The sequence below is a fragment of the Ursus americanus genome, chromosome 6, assembly GCF_024610735.1.
Source record: "Ursus americanus isolate L20-20 chromosome 6, mUrsAme1.1.p, whole genome shotgun sequence".
Lineage (NCBI taxonomy): Eukaryota > Metazoa > Chordata > Mammalia > Carnivora > Ursidae > Ursus > Ursus americanus.
In genome coordinates, this window is record NC_142132.1 from 51,997,647 (window position 1) to 52,017,429 (window position 19,783).

The 19,783-nt window shown below is 34.7% G+C and overlaps 1 protein-coding gene across 7 annotated transcripts in view; it reads right to left on the reverse strand.

Annotated features, from left to right (window-relative positions):
- The window catches only part of FAM149B1 (family with sequence similarity 149 member B1), a 76,027-nt gene that overhangs the window by 45,174 nt on the left and 11,070 nt on the right, over positions 1 to 19,783 (reverse strand). For all 7 annotated transcript variants that reach the window (XR_015724823.1, XM_087863038.1, XM_045783510.2 and 4 more), the window contains exons 4-5: positions 6,064 to 6,206; positions 5,144 to 5,260 (exon numbers count right to left, since the gene is read on the reverse strand). Coding sequence is in view for 6 of the 7 variants with exons in the window: in XM_087863038.1 (XP_087719164.1) it covers positions 5,144 to 5,260; positions 6,064 to 6,206 (260 nt within the window). In the remaining variant the exon portion in view is untranslated. The remainder of the gene's footprint in view (positions 1 to 5,143; positions 5,261 to 6,063; positions 6,207 to 19,783) is intronic.

Consider the following 19,783-nt stretch of genomic DNA (forward strand, 5'->3'; position numbering starts at 1 on the left):
TTTAAGATTTTATTTATTTATTTGACAGAGAAAGAGAGAGAGAGACAGAGAGAGAGGGAACACAGGCAGGGGGAGTGGGAGAGGAAGAAGCAGGCTCCCATCGGAGGAGCCCGATGTGGGGCTCGATCCAGGACCCTGGGATCATGCCCTGAGCTGAAGGCAGACGCTTAATGACTGAGCCACCCAGGCGCCCCTTTGTTCATTTCTTAATTGGGTTATTTTGTTGTTGTTGGGTTGCAGAAGTTCTCTTATATCCTGGATGTTAACCCCTTATCAGATATGTGATTTGCAAATATTCTCCTCCATTCTACAGGCTGCCTTTTCAGTGTATCGACTGTTTCTTTTGATGCTTAGAAATTTTTAAGTTTGATATAGTCCCATTTGTTTATTTTTGCTTTTGTTGCCTATGCTTTTAGTGTCATATCCAATAAATCATTGCCACGTCCACTGTCCTGAAGCTTTTCCCCTATGTTTTATCCTAGGAGTTGTATAGTCTTAGGTCTTGTATTTAGGTCTTTAATCTGCTTATGGTTAATTTCTATATATGGTGCAAGGTAAGGTTCCAAATTCATTCTTTTGCATCTGGGTACCTAGTTTTCCCAGCACCATTTGGTGAAGAGTGTCCTTTCCCCATTGTGTAGTCTTGACACAGTTGTTGAAAGTCATTTGGCCATTTACACAAAGGTTTTTCTATTCTGTGTTCTCTATTCTTTTAGTGGTTTTCAAGGATTATAATTCTGCATATAGTCATACACTTTAATATCTTAGTAGGTATTATAGTTAGCTAATTTTTGCTGAGGTATGTATTTAAACTAAAGGTAGACAGCTCCTTATGCTAACTTGAAACAGTAAAGTGCATAATTTTTTTCAAGTGAAAATGTCCTTAAACTCATATTCTCATGGTCCTTTTTTGCCTATGTTTTCTCCTTATGCTGCCACCGTCTTCTGTTATGCTCCTGGAATTCCATTTTGACCTAGACACTAACATTGTTTTGCAATAATAATATCAATGTATACATAAATTCATGTTCATATCACTTGGTATCATATAAGTACATTATGCTTTAATTTAGTAAAAAAAAAAAAAAAACAACGTTGAATGCTAACCATGTTGTAATCACTCGTGCTAGGTGTTAAGAAATACAAAGAAGAAAATACTGTACTTTTGTCTTTTTTATTGTACCACTTTTCTCTGGCCCAAGAACTCAAGAATAGAAACTGGACCAAACACCTTGTTTAGTACATTTAGTACATCTGACATTAAAGAAAGCCACTGTGGGAGGTTTAATGAATGAGAGAGAGAATGACAGAAGACAATGATAGAGATGTAGGCTTAAGTCAGCTTATGATATAATTTTACATTTTTATCTTAAATTCAGTGGGAAGCTATTGAAGATTTTTAAGTGGGAGACAGAAAGGATCAACCCTTAATTTTAAAAGGAAAATCTGATATAATGTTGGGTGGCAAGAATGGATATAATTTGAAATATTATTTTTGTAGAAAGTCTCATTTATAAGCCTCATTTTATGGCAGATTATTTGTTAAACTGAAAAAAATCATACCTCCATAGTTTCTACAGCAAAAAGTGGTAAAATAGCGACAGCACCAAATTACAGACCTTCACTACCCAAATTTTGTTCTCAAATACTATTAGCCTCTCAACAGAAGTAGTTCTCCTTAAATTTCAGCTGATTCTATGTCTTGAAGAAAAAAATTAAAGATGGGCCTGGAACATCCTACTGTAACCACAACACAAGGATACAGTCAAGACAAAAACAAAGGAACTAGCTTGATGGCCAAGTTGTAACAATTTGAGCATCAATAATAATTATGATTAATTAAAATATATAAATGTTTTTAAATGCTCTGAGTTCATAATGGTACTCAAGAAAATAACAAGTATGGACAAAGTAGTGGTTACATGAAAGTAAATATGATGGATTATGTTTGTTATTGCTTTCCATAAGAAGTGGTATGTTAACAAAGCTGGGTAATTTGTTTCATCTAGGTATATGTCTGTGTATGAAGTACAGATAGGTGTTTATCTGTATCATAAATGAAAGTAATAATTAAAAACTGTAAGCAAATAGTCCAGAAGAGCAAATCCAAAAATAAGAAGGGCTAATCAGCAGTGGGGTAGCAAGTAGAAAGGAAGTTTGCAATGTTGCAGAGTGATTTAGTCAGATATCCTAAAAAAAGAGGGGCTAATTGCTCAGGCTTGATTACTTATTTCCTTGGAGATGAGTGTCTAAATGGACCTACTGCTTATAAAACAATAAGGCATATATAAATTTTATACTAACATCAGGTAAATATAGTAATGACATGACATGAGTTATGTAATTCTGGTCAGTGAGAATTAAAGAATACATCATTTCTGTGGAAGACATTAGTTTGTAAAAATCTGGAAGTTATATAAAGAGAGTAAACTTAAAAAGGCTTATTGATGTAATACATGAGGTTTAAATTTAAAAAGAAAGCTCAGCCTAGTGACAAGAAACTTGAATTTAAATCCTTTGAGAAAAGTAAACAAATCCCATTCTCTAATTTAGTTGATAACCCAGGTCCTATAACCATAAACTGGTCTAATGCAGTAATGTTTTACTTTGTGGTCTTTTGAAATTACTACAAGTCCAAAAAGGCATCAAAACTACTTCTACTAAAACTCTTAGCAGGTGATTCAAATAAGTAAAACTACAGTCTTGGGGACAAAATTAGGAATAACAACAACAACAAAAGAATTAAAACTATGATATTTTACAATAGATTTAAGGGTAAACATAGGTTTTAAAATAATCCTATTTAGGTTTTTAAAAAATGTTTTATTTAAATTCCAGTTAGTTAATATACAGTGTGATATTAGTTTCAGGTGTACAGTATAGTGATTCAACACTTGCATACATCTCCCAGTGCTCATCACAAATTCACTCCTTAATCCCCATCACCTATTTCACCCCCTTACATAACTCCACTTTGGTAACCATCAGTTTGTTCTTTATAGTTAAGAGACTGTTTCTCTTTGTTTTGTTTTGTTTCTTAAATTCCACATATGAGTAAAATCATATGGTATTCGTCTTTCTCTTAGTTCACTCAATATTATACTCTCTAGATCCATCCATGGCAAGATTTCATTCTTTTTTATGGCTGAGTAATATTCCATTGTGTATATATACACCACATCTTCCTTATCCGTTCATTAGTTGATGGGCACTTGGGCTGTTTCCATAATTTGGCTATTGAAGATAATGCCGCTATAAACATCGGGGTGCATGTACCCCTTTGAATTAGTATTTTTGTATTCTTTGGGTAAATATCTCGTAGTATGATTGCTGGATCACAGGATAGTTCTATTTTTAACTTTTTAAGGAACCTGCATACTGTTTTCCAGGGTGGCTGCTCTAGTTTGCATTCCCACCAATAGTGCAGGAGGGTTTCCCTTAGGGCGCCTGGGGGGCTCATTTGGTTAAGCATCTGCCTTCGGCTCAGATCGTGATCCCAGGGTCCTGGGATGGAGCCCCTTGTCAGGGTTCCTGCTCAGTGGGGAGCCTGCTTCTCCCTCTCCCTTTGCACCTCCCCCCCCAGTCATGCTTGCTCTATCTTTCTCTCTCAAATAAATAAAATCTTTAAAAAAAGAGGGTTCCCTTTCTTCATATTGCTTGTCAACACCCATTGTTTCTTGTATTGTTGATTTTACCCATTCTGATAGTTGTGAGGGAATAGTTCATTGTAGTTTTGATTTGTATTTCCCTGATGACCAGTAATGTTGAGCATCTTTTCAGGTGTCTGTTGGCCATTTGTATGTCTTCTTTGGAAAAATTTGTGTTCATGTCTTCTGCCCATTTTTAAATTGGATTATTAATTTTGGGGGTGTTGAGTTTTATAAATTATATATTTTGGATACTAACCCTTTATCAGATATGCCATTTGCAAATATCTTCTCCCATTCCATAGGTTGCCTTTTAGTTTTGTTGATTGTTCGCTGTGCAGAAGATTTTTTTGTGATGAAGTCCCAATGGTTTATTTTTGCTTTTGTTTCCCTTGCCTCAGGAGATATATCTAGAAAGAAGTTGCTACAGCCGAGGTCAAAGAGGTTATTGCCTGGGTTCTCTTCTAGGATTTTTATGGTTTCAGATCTCACATTTAGGTCTTTAATCTATTTTTTAAAAAGATTTTATTTATTTATTTGAGAGACAGAGTGTAGACAAGTGGGGGGAATGGCAGAGGGAGAAAGGGGAAGCAGACCCCCACTGAGCAAGGACCCAACCTGGGGCTTGATCCCAGGACTCCGGGATATGGACCAGAGGCAAAGGCAGATGCTCAACTGATGAGCCAACCAGGTGCCCCCTTTAATCTGTTTTGAATTTATTTTTGTGTATGGTGTAAGAAAACGGAATAATCCTATTTAGGTTTATTTTGCTGTTGTTTAAAGAGTCTGAGGTATTCAAAAGAATTAGCTATTCTGAATAATATACTAATCACACAATTTAAGCTAATAAACTAATAGTTTAATTTCTGTAAAGAAATTAAGTTGTAATTAATATTACATGTTTAAGAAAAAACACTTTTTCAAAATTTTTTCAAAAAATCTTTTTTAAAAAAGATTTTATTTATTTATTTGTCAGAGAGAGAGAGAGAGCATGAGCACAAGCAGAGGGAGCAGCAGGCAGAGGGAGAAGCAGGCTCCCTGCAGAGCAAGGAGCCTGATGCAGGACTCAATTCCAGGACTCTGGTATCATGACCTGAGCTGAAGGCAGACGCTTAACCAACAGAGCCACCTGGGCGTCCCTCAAAAAAATTTTAAAGTGTGTTTCTCAGACCCCTAAATTTTTTTAACCCAGTCTATCTACACTTTATTTCAAGAAGGAAGTGCCCGTATTTACAGATATATATAAATACAGACCTAGAGGTGGATCTAAATAACAAAAATATCCTTAAACCCTAGGGAATGTCTGTCTTTTCAGACAAAAAAAATTATATAATAAAATTCTTATATGCACAAAAACTATAGTCAATCTTAACAGAATTTTCTGTGCTTTATTAAATACCAACAAGTAAAAAGTTTTTTAATCCCCTAGTATAACTGGCAGAATATAACACTTGCACATTTGAATACATAAATACTTACATATTAGAAATACTTACATAGTAGAATCTCTTTCTTGAGAAAGTGTTGCCTCATGTGAAGCTGAAACAATGGAAGGGGATCTAGGATACAGCCCATAACCTTCACTTGGAGTGATTATCTGCCTACCCAGAATCCTTCAAAATGAACAACATAAAGAGACAATTAAGCATCCTCACCTGTCATTCATACAAAATGTAGATATTTTTGGAGCAAATCCTCTGGCTCTACATAAAAGTCCAGTACATACTTAGTCTGAAACTGATTAAGAATAATTCTTGAGAGAAAATATGAATCCAGAGTCTTATTAGAGGTATAGCTCTCTTCCAAAGAATGGAGATGGAAAAGATAAAGCTATAGCCTCCCACTGTTGAAAAAATCCAAGGAAACTGAGCAAACATTTGTAATTTTCCCTCCATCCTCTACAATAATCTTCATAAAATCTGCCAAAATGGATGAAAGCCAGTCCAAATTAGTGAAAACTATGAATTATATTCTTAAGAACATGAGGCTTTATAAGTTTTAAGTATAAATTTTAAGTCATAAGTACAGTAATGGGGTTTCTGAGAAAAGTTTCCTAACAGCTTATGTCTGTTTTCAGGTATACATAAGAATTTTCTTGTAAACAGTGTAAACAAACACATTTTCTGACCCTCTTGCTCAAAAGAAGAGCTGTTTGGACAGCCATAATACACAGATCTCAGCTACTGGTATAGAAATTATTTTACTCAATTAGGACAACGTAGTGGTAGTTATGAAAACTCCAAGAGACTTCCTTCAACTTGAATTTCCTCTCAACTGAGTCTGTACACCAGATGGCCTTATTTACATTCATTAAAACCAAGCCCATAAAGATTTTAGAACAGAAGCTTTTTTGGATATCTACTTTTCAGGTTTTAGTGTTAGCCATGAATACAGGCCAACTGTAGGGCTTCAATACCTGAGGTGAGGAAAGCTACATGTCCATTGTTGGCACTCTTCTTGTAGACTCTTAGTATGCACACTCAACTTCTGCTCATACAGGAGCTCGTCAATGGCTGTGAACATTGCCTGGACTTTTTCAGTGGCATTTTGATCAAGTTCCTAGAAGAAAATAACACACCAGAATATTTAGGTGAGCTTTTAAAATCATAAAGGTTGAAAGCAATCAAATTTTGTTTTCAGTACTTAATCCATTTGAAATACTGTTGAATTTCCATGAAAGAATAGTTAGTGAATTTTTGTATCTTAAAATATTCAGATTCCTTTCTATTCCTATTTAAAGAAAATTTATAGAAATGTCTACTTTTTTAAAGTAACATTTTCTTCATCATAAAAATACTATGTTTATTGTAATCATTTTGAAAGATCCAGAAAAGTATGAAGAAAAAATTGAAATTACCAATAATTCTACCAAATATAATGACTGCTAATTTTAGTATAGTTGCTTGGTTCCAGTATTTTTTTAGAGCTGAAGATAGATAGTCCTATACATTTGACTCTTGAACAACATGGGGCTTAGGGGTGCTGACCACCACCTCCCCCCCACACGCACAGTCAAAAATCCATATATAACATTCGAGTCTCCAAAAACCTAACTGCTAATAGTCTACCAGTGATTGGAAGCTTTACCAATATCCCATATTTTATATATGTATTACAAACTGTATTCTTATAATAAAGTAAGCTAAAGAAAAGGTTAAGAAAATCATAAGAGAAAATACATTTACTGTACTGTACTGTATTGAAAAAATCCACATGAAAGTGGACCCACACTGTTCAAACCTGTACTGTTCAAGGGCCAAGTGTGTATGTATTGCTTTGTAGTCTGTGTTTTTCAGTTGACAGTTTCGGTTGTCCCCGCCCTCTGTGATTCTTTAGCAGCAGCCATACGGACAGACGGCTATAAAATGTAAATCTGATCATGTTACCTGATTCTCTGCTTACCCTCTACTTCACCTGTATTTATGCACCTTTTTATATTCTGGTGGAAGAAAAGTTAAACCTTTTTAAAAAGTATAAGATAAGAAATCTGTATTTTCACTCCAAGAATGAAAATCAGCTTCTACCCAATTAGAAAAGGTTTGCTAAATACATATGAAGGTTAACTTTAAAGACTGTTGACCTTAAAAAAAAAAAAACAAAAGTGAGCTATTTTACAAGCAAAATGAGCTTATTTGGGAATAGCAGAGAAGTGGAACTGGGGACAAGCTAACTGATGGCAAACCACAGGCAAGGCTAGAAAAGAGGAGAGGGGCTTGCTTTTCTGGTGAAAGGAGGAAGCTAGAAGGGGCTGTTATGGCTTCTCATTGGCTGAGGGTAGTGGCTGGGCTGTTGCTGGGTAGGAAGAAGTTCTTCCTTCCTTCCTTCTGTTAGGGTATATAAAGTAAGCTTCTTCCTGTTGGGGAATGTGAGTTATGGCTTCTTATGGAGGGTGGTAGTGTTTATTTAATGTTTAATGATATTTCTTTTATTTATTTTCACAAGACTCAACACAAATAATATTCTTAAAAATTTCTTACCGTTTTCAAGCTCCTGGGGGGGGGGTACAATGGGACTTTACTAGTCTCAGTGAAATTTCTTATTTTTTTTTTTAAGGAGGGTCAAAGTTCTTATTAGAGATGAGAATGGGATAATGTTGAGAAAGAAGTGACTAAGCACAATCTCCTAGCAAGATATCTTTTTTTTTTTTTTTTGCGTTGCATGCATTTTTTAAGAAATATTTAACTCCAGTATAGTCATCAACAGTGCTATATTAGTTTCAGGCATACAATACAGTGATTCAACAATTCCATACATCACCCTGTGCTCATCATGACAAGTGTAGTCCTTGATCTCCATTACTCTTTCACCCATCCCCCAGCCATCTCCCCTTTGGTAACCATGTTTATTCTCAATAGTTAAGAGCCTGTTTCTTTACTAATTTGTTATTTTTTTCTATTAAATATTTATTTACTTAAATACTGTTCTTCTTCTTGTTGGTATTTGCTTGTTACAACTTTTCCCATTCCTTTATTTTCAACATTTGCGTGTCATTCTGTCTTTGACATGTTTATTTAAATAGCATGTAGCTGGAATTTTAAAATCCAATTTCAGAGTCTCTGTCTTTTATTAATAGGTAAACTTGATCTACTTTTACTTATTATAATGTGCAATATTTGGATTTATTTCTACCATTTGTTTTGTGTTTGTATTTATCCTTCTTTTTCTTGTGTTTTTTATTCTCTTTTCCTTCTGTTAGTTTTCTTTATTCCCCCTATTAATTTGGAAGTTATTCATTATGTTTATATTTGTTAGTAGTTATACTTAAAATTTTAGCATCCATACTCCTTTATTTTTCTAACAAAGTCTAATTTTTTTAGCATTTCTGTCCTCCACTGAAACAAAGCAAGAACTTTGATCATTTTATAATATATACTTATATCAAATCATTATACTGTACATCTAAAACTAATATAAAGTCATATCAGTTATATCTCAATTTTTTAAAATAGGGGGAAAAGGGAGAACAAAGATATGAGCCATGTTGTGTGAGGATAGAATCCACAGAATTTGATGACTGATTTGATAAGAGAGATGGTTAACGAAGATGAATCTGAGCCTCTATGCTGGATGATAGAAAGGATGATGCTAGTAATAATAGTGAGCATTCATCAAATAAGATCTCCTTAACTGAGAAGATCTCAGTGGTCTTTATACTAGGTAACCAATCAGTACCATATCTTTTTTTTTGTTTAACTTTTTATTTTGACCTAATTTCAGACTTAGTATCAGGTATCTTTGAAGTAGGAGAGGTAAACACTTGGGACTTCTCAGGAAACACTCTTACCAGTCCTTTTTCAAGTTTGTGCTTTGGTGTGTCATATCTGTGTACTGTTGTCTTGCAGGCTTTCTCATATTTTTTTCTAAAAAATTGACAGTTTTTGCTCTTACATTTAAATTTATAATTTTGAGTAAATTTTCTATATGATGTAAGTTAAGAATCTAATTTCATCTTTTTGCATATGGATATCCAATTGTCTCAGCAATTATTTATGGGGAAAAATACTTTCCCCGTTGAATTACCTTGGCATCTTTATCAAAAATCAATTGACTCTAAATGTAAGTGTTTATTTCTGGGTTATCAGTTCTGTTCCATTGATCATTATGCCTATCCTTATGTTAATACCACACTGTTTTGATTATAGCATCATTTTATTAAGTTTTGAAATATGATAGTGTAAGTCTTCTAACTTTCCTCTTTTGTACAAGTTTGTGCTTCTTTTGTTAAGTTTATCCCTTTTGTTCTATTGTGAATTAAATTTATTTTTTATTTTCATTTTCAGAGTTGTTCATGTACTAATGTATAGAAAGATTTTTAAATTTAGACACAATTCATATCCCATGAAATTCATCTTTTTAAGGTGTGCAAGTTAGCGGTTTGGGGTATTATTTCCAGTGGTTTGTAGTATATTCACAATTGTGCAGCCATCACCAGTATCTAATCCCAGAAAATTTCATCACCTTGAAAAGAAACCCTGTCTCCATTTCTCTTTCTACCCAGTCTCTGGCCACAACTAACCTACTTTTTGTCTCTGGATTTGCTCTTCTGGACATTTATATACATGGAATCATATAATATATAGCCTTTTGTGTCTGGCTTCTTTCACTGAGCCTGTTTCGAAGGTTCATCCATAGTATAGCATGTATTAGGACTTCTTTTCTTTTTATGGCTGGATAATATTCTATTATGTAAACATGCCACATTTATAACTGATTTTTGTAAATTGATCTGATATACTGTGATCTTCCTAAAGTTATTTCTTTGTTCTGGCAGATTTTGTGGGGGCAGAAAGGGTGTGAACTCTTCAGAATTTTCTACATCATGTCATCTGCAAATGAAGATAGTTTTATTTAGTCCTTTCCAATGTGGATGCCTTTCATTTTCTTATATTAGCTTATTGCAGTGACTAGAACCTCCAGTACAATGCTGAATAAAAGTGACAACTGGAACTGGATATTTACCCAAAGAATAGGAAAACACTAATTCAAAAAGATATATGCACTCCTATGTTTACTGCAGCATTATTTACAATAGCCAAGATATGGAAGCAACCCATGTGTCCATCTATAGATGAATGGATAAAGAAGATATGGTATATATATATCTTAAGTGCGTGTCCACACGCGCGAATATTACTCAGCCATGAAAAGGAACAAAATCTTGCCATTTGCAAGAATGGATGGATCCGTGGATGGATCTAGAGAATAGAATACTAAGTGAAATAAGAGAAAGACAAATACCATATGATTTCACTCATATGTGGAATTTAAGAAACAAAACAAAGAAAGAAAAAGAACAAATCAAGAAACAGACCCTTAACTATGGAGAACAAATTGATGGTTATCAGAGGGAAAGTGGGTGGGAGCAAGGGTGAAATAGGTGAAGCAGATTAAGAGTACAGTTATGATGAGCACTGAGTAATGTATAGAATTGCTGAATCACTATATTGTACACTTGAAACTAATATAACACTGTATGTTAACTCTACTGGAACAAAAATAAAAATAAATTAAATTAAATTTAAAAAGTAGTATGTAGATATCCTTACCTTGTTCCTGATCTTAAGAGGAAAATATTCAGTCTTTCCTCATTACATACAATGTTAGCTCTAAGTTTTTTTAGATGTCCTTTGTCAGGTTGGTGAAGTTCCTTTTTATTTCTAGTTTTTTGAGTATCATGAATGGATGTTGGATTTTGTCAAATGCTACTGAGATGATGTCATTTTTTGTCCTTCATTACTACGATGTATTAAATTAATTTTCTCATGTTTAACGAGCTGTGAATTCCTGGAATAAATCCCACTTGGTCAGGGTAAATAATCCCTTTATGTTGCTAGATTTGGTTTGCTAATAATTTAAAGTTTTTGTGTCTGATTTTAAGAAGGATATTAATTTGTAGTTTTCTTGTGATGTCTTTGAGTTGGGTTTCAGGCTAATAATGGCCTCATAGAATGAATTAGGAACTGTTCCCATTTTTCTGAAAGACTGGTAATGTTTCTTCTTTAAATATGTAAATCAATTGTAGAAATACAATTGGTTTTTTATATTGACCTTTTATCTTGTGGCCTTGTTGAACTCTATTAGTTCTAATAGTTTTGTTTGTTTTATGGATTCTATCGAATTTTTTGCACACAGAATTCTTTTCTTGTGATGTCTTTGTCTGGCTTTGGTAGCAAGGTAATACTGGCTTCATGGGATGAGTTGGGAAGTATTCCTTCCCCTATTTTCTGAACAAGTTTATGAAAGATAGTCATTATTTATTCTTTTAAATACTTGGTAGAATTTGCCAAGAAAGCCATTTATGCCTGAGTTTTTCTTTGTAGGAAGATTTTTAATTACTAATTTATTTAATTATTATAGATCTGTATGGATTTTTTATTTCTTTTTGAGTCAGTTTGGCAATTGTGTCTTTCTAGAAATTTGTCAGAATTATCTAATTTCTTGGCATGTAGTTCCTTATTACATTCCCTTAGTCCTTTTCATTTTTGAAGAGTCAATAATTATGTCCCCCTCATTCACTTCTAATCTTGTTAATTTGTGTCTTTTTTCTTGCTCAGACTACCTAAAGACTTGTCAATTTTGTTGAATTTCTTCAAAGAACCAACTTTTGACTTTATTGATTTTCTCTGTTTTTTGTTTTGTATTTTGTTAATTTCTACTCTAATCTGTATTGTTTCCTTCCTTTTGCTTGCTTTTTATTTACTTTTTTAGTTTCTAAAAGTAGAAGCTCATGTTATTGACCCTCCTTTTTTCTGTAGACATTTTTTTCTATTTTTAAAATTTTATTATACATTATATTAGTTTCAGGGGTACAACATGAGTCAATGTTTGTATATATTGTGAAATGATATATTGTGAAATGATCACAATAAATCTAGTTAAAATGTCACCATACATAGTTACAGAATTTTTTTTCTTGAACTTTTAAGCAACTTTCAAATATGCAATACAGTATTATTAACTGTAGTCACCATGCTATACATTACATTCCCATTATTGATTTATTTTATAACTAGAAGCTTTTAAATATTGACTCCCTTCACCCATTTTGCCCATTCCCCAACTCCCATCTCTGGCCAACATCAATCTGTTCTTTGCATCTGTGAGCTTGATTTCTTTCCCCCATAGGATTTAAAGCTATTAATTTTCTTCTAAGCACCACTTGAGCTACATCCTACAGATTTATATTGTTTTTCCCTTTTCATTCAATTAAAAATATTTTATAATTTCCCTTGTAGATTTCTTCAACCCATCAGTTAATTAAAAGAGAACTGCTTAATTGGGGATATCCCAAATTTCTCGGTGTTGATTTTTTTTTTTTAAGATTTTATTTATTTATTTGACACAGAGAGAGGAAGCCAGCGAGAGAGGGAACACAAGCAGGGGGAGTGGGAGAGGAAGAAGCGGACTCCCAGCAGAGGAGCCTGATGCGGGGCTTGATCCCAGAATGCCCAAGGCAGACGCTTAATGACTGAGCCACCCAGGTGCCCCTCTAGGTGTAGATTTTTTTAACTTAATTCCAGTGTGGTTGGGGAACATACCTAGTATAGTTTTAGTCCTCATAGAGTTATAAGACTTGTTTTATATATACAGAATATATACTATGTTGTCTTTGGATAGACTGTTAAGTCAAGTTGGTTAATAGTGTTGTTTCAGTCTTCAGTTAGCTTGCTGATTTTCTGTCTAGTAGTTCTGTCAAGTATTGGGAGTAGGGTATTGAAATCTCTTGCTGTAATTGCCAAATTTTACTTCATGTACTTTAAGGCTTGATTCTTAGATATGTATATATTTGTAATTGCTTTTTTCCCCCCTAATGAATTGGCCTTTTTAACATTATGAATTGTCTTTTTGTTTCTAGTAGTATTCTGTTTATTTTGTCTGCCTTGGCTTTTAATTTCTGTGCCCTTTCATGATCTCCTCTATATTTGCGTGCTGCTTGGATATGTGGAGAGTTTATTAGAGCGCTATGACTATCTTTTTTTTTTTTAAGATTTAATTAATTTATTTGTCAGAGAGAAAGAGAGGGCTGCTGCAGGCAGAGGGAGAAGCAGGCTCCCCGACGAGCAAGGAGCCTGATGCAGAACTTGATCCCAGAACCCTGGGATCATGACCTCAGCCAAAGGCAGACGCTTACCTGACTGAACCACCCAGGTGTCCCAGCACTATGACTATCTTATTTCCCAGATCTCCTTGATAAATTTCTGGATAGTCTGCCAATTCATTTTTTTGCCTAGCCTTGAATAAATCCACAGACTATCTGAGCCACTATTTTACCTCGTCTGTATGCCACTGAGTTTGCTACTGTTATTGATGATGGCATTGGGTATAGAGTTTGTCCAAGTTCCACTCCTCTCTGGTGGTTAAGCTGCTAGTTATCATAGCTTGTCCCTTTGTAGAACAGGCTCTCATTGTTCTTAACATATGGTTCTACTGATTTTCATGAATAACTGCTTTGCTGTTTTAAGTAACTTTGATTAATTTCAGGGTCCTGAAATAGTTGCTTTGACCATTTTATCCAGTTTTATTGCTGCTTTGGGGGAAGAGAACTTGTCAGGCTATTCATTCTGCCATACTAGAAGTCCCACCTCATAATTTTCTTATATGTTTTTGTCAGGTTTTAGGCCTCAGTGTTATGCTGGCCTCATAACATGAATTAAAAGTGCTCCTATTTTTGGGGAAAAGTTTGTGTGACTTGTTTCTTCCACAAAAAATGCATGATAGATTCAGTACTGAAACCACCTAGGCCTAAAGCTTTGTCTAAGAAAGTTGTTTGATTCAGTTTCTTTATGAATTTTACAACTATTCAGATTTTTTAAAGAATTTGTCCATTTTATCTAAGCTGCAGAATTTAGTGGCATAAAATTGTTCCTACTATTAATATTCTTTTAATGTCTGTAGGATTTGAGCTGATCTTTCCTCTTTCATTCATGGTATTTATAATTTGTGTTTCCTTGCTTTTCTTGACCAGTATCACCAGAGGGCTTATCAATTATTAATCTTTTCAAAGGATCAACTCTTGGATTTGTTCATTTTCTCTTTTATTTATCTGTTTTCTATTTCAGTGATTTTTGCTGTTCATTATTTCTTTCATTATTCTTTGGGTTTAATCTTTCCCAGCATCTTAAGATAAAAACTTATTCAAAGCTGTATTCTTTCCTAAAATAGGTGTTTAAAGCTACAAACTTCCTTGTAAAAACGACATCAGCAGCATCTACATATTTTGACATTTTGTGTTTTTGTTATCATGCAGTTCAAAATACCCTCTAATTTTCCTTGTAATTTGATATTTGGAAGCATGTTAATTTCCAAATATTTGAGTTTTTTCTAGGTATCTTATTGTTACTGATTTCTAATTTAATTCTGTTGTGATCAAAGAATATACTCTGTGAGATTTAGTCTTTTGAACAATATCGAGACATTTTATAGTCCACCATATAGTCTGTCCTTGTGAACATTACATGTGTGCTTCAGAAGAATATTTACTCTGTATTTGTTGGGTGTAGCATCAGATCTTTTATATTTTTCCTGATTTTCTAATTGTTCTATTAGTCACTAGAATCTTTAACAATAATTGTGAATTCACTGATCCCTCCATCCGTTTTCTTCATCCATATTGAAACTGTGTTAGATGTGTACTTATTTAGAATTGTTATGTCTTCCTGGTAAACTGTGTTATAGACTGAATTGTGTCCTCCTACGATGAATTCCTATGTGAATTCCTACACTGAAGCCTAACCCACAATGTGGCTGTATTTAGAAACAGAACTTTTTAAGAGGAAATTAAGGTTAAATGAGGTCATAAGCTCTTAACTGTAGAGAACAAACTGATGGTTACCAGAGGGAAGGTGGGTTAAATAGGTGATGGTGATTAAGGAGTGCACTTGCTGTGATCAGCATGGGGTGCTGTATGTAAGTGCTGAATCATTAAATTCCACACCTGAAACTAATAGTACACTGTATGTTAACTAACTGGAATTTAAATAAAAATTTGAAGAAAAAAAAATGAGGTCATAAGGGTGAGGCCCTAATCTGATAGGACTGATGTTCTTGTAAGAAGAGGAAGAGATACCAGAGATCTCTCCATCTGTACACATACCTAGAAGAAAGGCCATGTGAGGATACAGATTCTAGGAGGAGAGGACTCACCACAAACCAGTCTGGATGGCACCTTGCTTTTGGATTTCTAGCCTCCAAAACTGTGAGAAAGTAAGTGTCTGGTGTTTAAGCACATAGTCTGTGGTATCTTGTTACGGCAGCCCGATCTAAGACAAATTGCCTCTTATCACTAGGAAATATTCTTTCTTAGGACGAACTCCGTGTTTTCAAGTTTACTTTGTCTCATATTAACATTATATTACACAGCCTACTGTGTTCATGATATATCTTTCTCTATCTTTTAAATTTCAACCTATTTGTGCCTATATATTTATAGTGCATTTCTACATATACAGTTGAGTCTTGCTTTTTTATCCATTCTGACAATCTCTGCTTTTAATTGGAGTGTTTAATCCATTTACATTTGTTTTAATTGTTGACATGGTTGAGTTGAAATCTACCATCTTGCTGTTTCTTTTCCATCTGTCCCTTCTATTTTTTGGTCCTCTCTTGTTCCTTTCCTGACTTATTTGATTAACAAATCAAGTATCTGTTAGTATTGCATTTTATTTCCCCAATTGGCATCTTAGCTTATTCTTCTTATAATTTTAATGCTTGCTCTAGAACTAATAATATGCATTCATAACCTATCAAAAAAGTCTAGTTAGAGTCAATATTTTACCACTTCATACCTCTTTCTTCATACTTCCCATTTCTCTCTTGATACTTGACACTTCATAAATGTAATAACCTTAAAATAGTATAATTTCATTTACAGTCACCCATCCTTTCAGCTGTCTTTGCCTAATCTTTAACTTCTACACATATAAATTCCATCTTGCATAAATAAGAAATCACACACACAAAAATACAGACTTTTATATTTCCCCACTTATTTACAATTTCTGGTGCTCTTTATATCCCCCTGCCCTGCATATTCCAGCTGCTTCATCTTCCATGAACTCTGATCTCTGTTCCTCAGCACAATTTAATCACCATGCCTTGTTTGGACTCTGGCTTACAAATCCATAGACAATTATCCCCACTCAGGAACCACGGTAAACAGGGGCTCTCACCTTATGGGTTTCCTTTCTCTCAGGGACTGTAGATATGTGCTTCCTGTTATCCAGTGCCTCAAGAGACACCCAACACGGGATTTCAAAGCCAGAACAGAATAAGAAAAGCATCAACCTGGGAGGGCACCCTGGTATATGAAACTGGAACCCAAGCACAGTAATAAGGGTGTCTGTGTAGGAAGATGGCCTGTTGTATAGTAGGAAACCAAGAGGAGTGAAGAAAACATCTAAGCAGTTTTCCTGACCCTGAGCAGTGCAAGAGGGGTGTTCTAGTTACTTTGGCAGTATAACAAATTACTCTAAAACTTAATGACTTAAAATAGCAACAATCATGTATTATCTCCCCAGGTTTACATAGGTCAGGAATTTTTATAGAGTAGCAGGAAAAGCTTATCTCTTCTCTGCATCTTCTGAGATATCAGTTGAAAAACTTGAAGGCTTGGACCTGAATTCATTTGAATGCCCATTCACTCAAATATCTCGTAGTTGATGCTGACTTTCAGCTGGGAGCTTCAATTCATCTCCACATGGGTTTTTCCATGTGGTCGGGTCTGAACTTCCTCACAACAAGGTGGCTGGATTCCAAGGTCAAGTATCCAGAGAGAGAGAAAGAGAGGCAGGCAGAAGCTGTGTTACCTTCTAACCTAGAAAATCATGTAGCATCACATTCACTGCATGCTACTGACTGAGGCAAAGAGTCCATTCAGGTTCAAGAGGAAAAAAACTCTCAATGGAGGAGTATCAATATCTTGTAAGAAGAGCACGTAAAATGGGATATATACTGGCATGATGTTTGAAAATACAGCGCCACAGTAGGTGTTTTCAGGTTGGGGAGCAGGTTGTTGGAGCACAAGTTAGATGAAGAGGATGTCCATATGGGAAGGCAGCCAGCTTGTAATGTTGGTACCAGAATAGAGAGAAGAAGGCTACTATGTGAGGAGTAGGCAGCCTCACACAGGATGACAGCCCAAGCAGGGTGAAGAAGGTGCCAGTATGGAAGTCAGAACTACACTGCGTGTCTGGCTCTGAGCAGGGTGAAAAGAATATCCAATGGGTGAAAGGGTGCAGGGGGTAGTGACCCAGTATAGGGTGTTGAAACATTTATGAAGTGAGAAGGATATTTGCAGAGGTTAGGAGGCAGTGGCATTGGTAGGAAACTGGTTACATTTAGGGGGATTTATCAAATAAGTAAATATAATAAAGATAATGGAACCCAGGTTTCTTATTGTCAAAGAAGGAAGTTACAAATATGAAAAAGGAAAAAACTAGAATGAACTATGTCATGTCAGAATGGAATAGAAGGAATACATATATTCCCTAGTTCGGTCCACTGAGAGGGTCTTCAGGGACAAATGAAAAGCAATGGGCACACTTAGCACCCAAATATTTGTTTCTAAATATGGCACTAAAAGGAACCAGGGCTCCTTAGAGAAGTGGCTGATTCCAGTGTTGGGCCAAAGAAGGTACAAAATAAGCCTGGAGTATCTTGTGCCAGAAAGTAAGCGCTCAAAGAAAGATGAGAACATGTCAAAATGGCACAGAAGCCAGTATGAAGGGAATTCTACTGGCTAAAAGCTGGAACAGTGTGAACTTCAAAACAAATAATGATAATGATATATTACAACTCACTGAATAAAATAGGAATCCATGAGTCTACACTGATGTAAGTAAATTCCAAAATCGAAAGTCTGATGAATAGGATAGTAGCTACATAATTTCAAAGTTACCTCTCCACAAAATACTTTTTTTTTTTAAAGCTTTTTTTATTTATTTGAGAGAGAGAGGGAGAGCACGAGCAGGGGGAGGGGCAAAGGGAGAGGAAGAAGCAGACTCCCCGCTAAGCCGGGAACCTGACTGGGATCATGTCCTGGAGCCAAAGGCAGACGCTCAACCGACCAAGCCACTCAGAACCCCTCCACAACATACTTTGAAACAACAGAAAAAAAAATTAAGGTGTAAGATACCACACCTTAATTAAGTGATCAAAGTGAACATTATCAATAATGGGACAAATGGAACCATGTGCCACCAGACAGAATGCAATGAGAAAAACAAGCTCATATCTGTGATATCACAAATTGAGGAACTATTCCAGATGGAGACTAAAGAGACATAAAATGTTAAGTGAACTTTTGCTATAAAGGATATTATTGGTACAACTAGTGAAATTTTAATGGGGTCTAGAGATTAGATGGTAGCCACGTTTCACTGTTAGTTTCCAGAATTTGAAGCTTACACATGTAAGCATGTGTCCTTGTAGTGCATCAAGGTAATGTAATCATGTAGTATCCTTGTTTGAAGGAAATACATAAAAATATTTGGTACGAGGAGGTATCATGTCAGTAACTTACTCTCAAATTATTCATGAAAAATACTTCTTTGTACTGTACTTGTAACTTTCCTGTAAATTTGAGGTTGTTTCAAGTTTTTAAGAAAATAACCCTATGTAGCATTTGCAACTCTGATCTCAAAACTTGGATTTCATTCATTAAGACACAACCTTAAAAACAAAATAATGGATTTCAAAGGAATTACCTACTCTGACATACATGTGATACCTGCATGAAATGTTTGTGTAATACAAGGAAAATACCAACATTATCTATATAGTAACTAGAAACCTTAAAAAACATAATCATAGCAATAAAGGTCAATGATAAATGTATTCTTCAAAAAATTAAAATAGTTTTCATATGATCCAGCAATTCCACTCCTAGTTATATACCTAAGAATATTCAAAACATATGTCTACAGAAGAATTTGTACACAAATATTCATAACAGCATTATTCATAACAGCCAAAAAACAAAACAACCCAAATGTCCATCAACTGATGAAAAGATGAACAAAATTTTGGTAGTTTTGGAATTATATTCATCAATAAAAAAGAAGTACTGACACGTGCTAAAACACAGCTAAATCTTGAAAATATGTGAGGTGAAATAAGCCAGACACAAAAGGTCACATATTGTATGATTCATTTATATGAAACGTCAGAATAGGCAAATCCACACAGGCAGAAAGCAGATTGGTGGTTCCCAGGGAGCTGAGGGACTAGAGGGTTGAGGAGTGACAGCTAATGTGTATGGGACTTCTCTTGGGGGTGATAAAAATGTCCCGAAATTAGTCAGTAGTGATGGTTGCACAACTTTGTGAATATACTAAAAACCACTTCAGTGTTCACTTTAAAAGAGTGAATTCTATATTATGTGACTATCACAGTAAAAAAAAAAAAACCAGTGAAAATTTAACCTAGTACTAAATAGATGAGAAATCTATTAACATATAAGTAAAATATTAGAAGTTTTAAAAACATGACAAAGAATATAAATTTTTGCCAGAGGCCAATATTATCCCAGAACTCATTTCCCTTAAAAAATAGGTACTGTACACCTATATAACAGCAATAAATAGATTAAAAATGTAATTTTTAATATTGTACCATATAAGGTACCTAGGAATAAATTT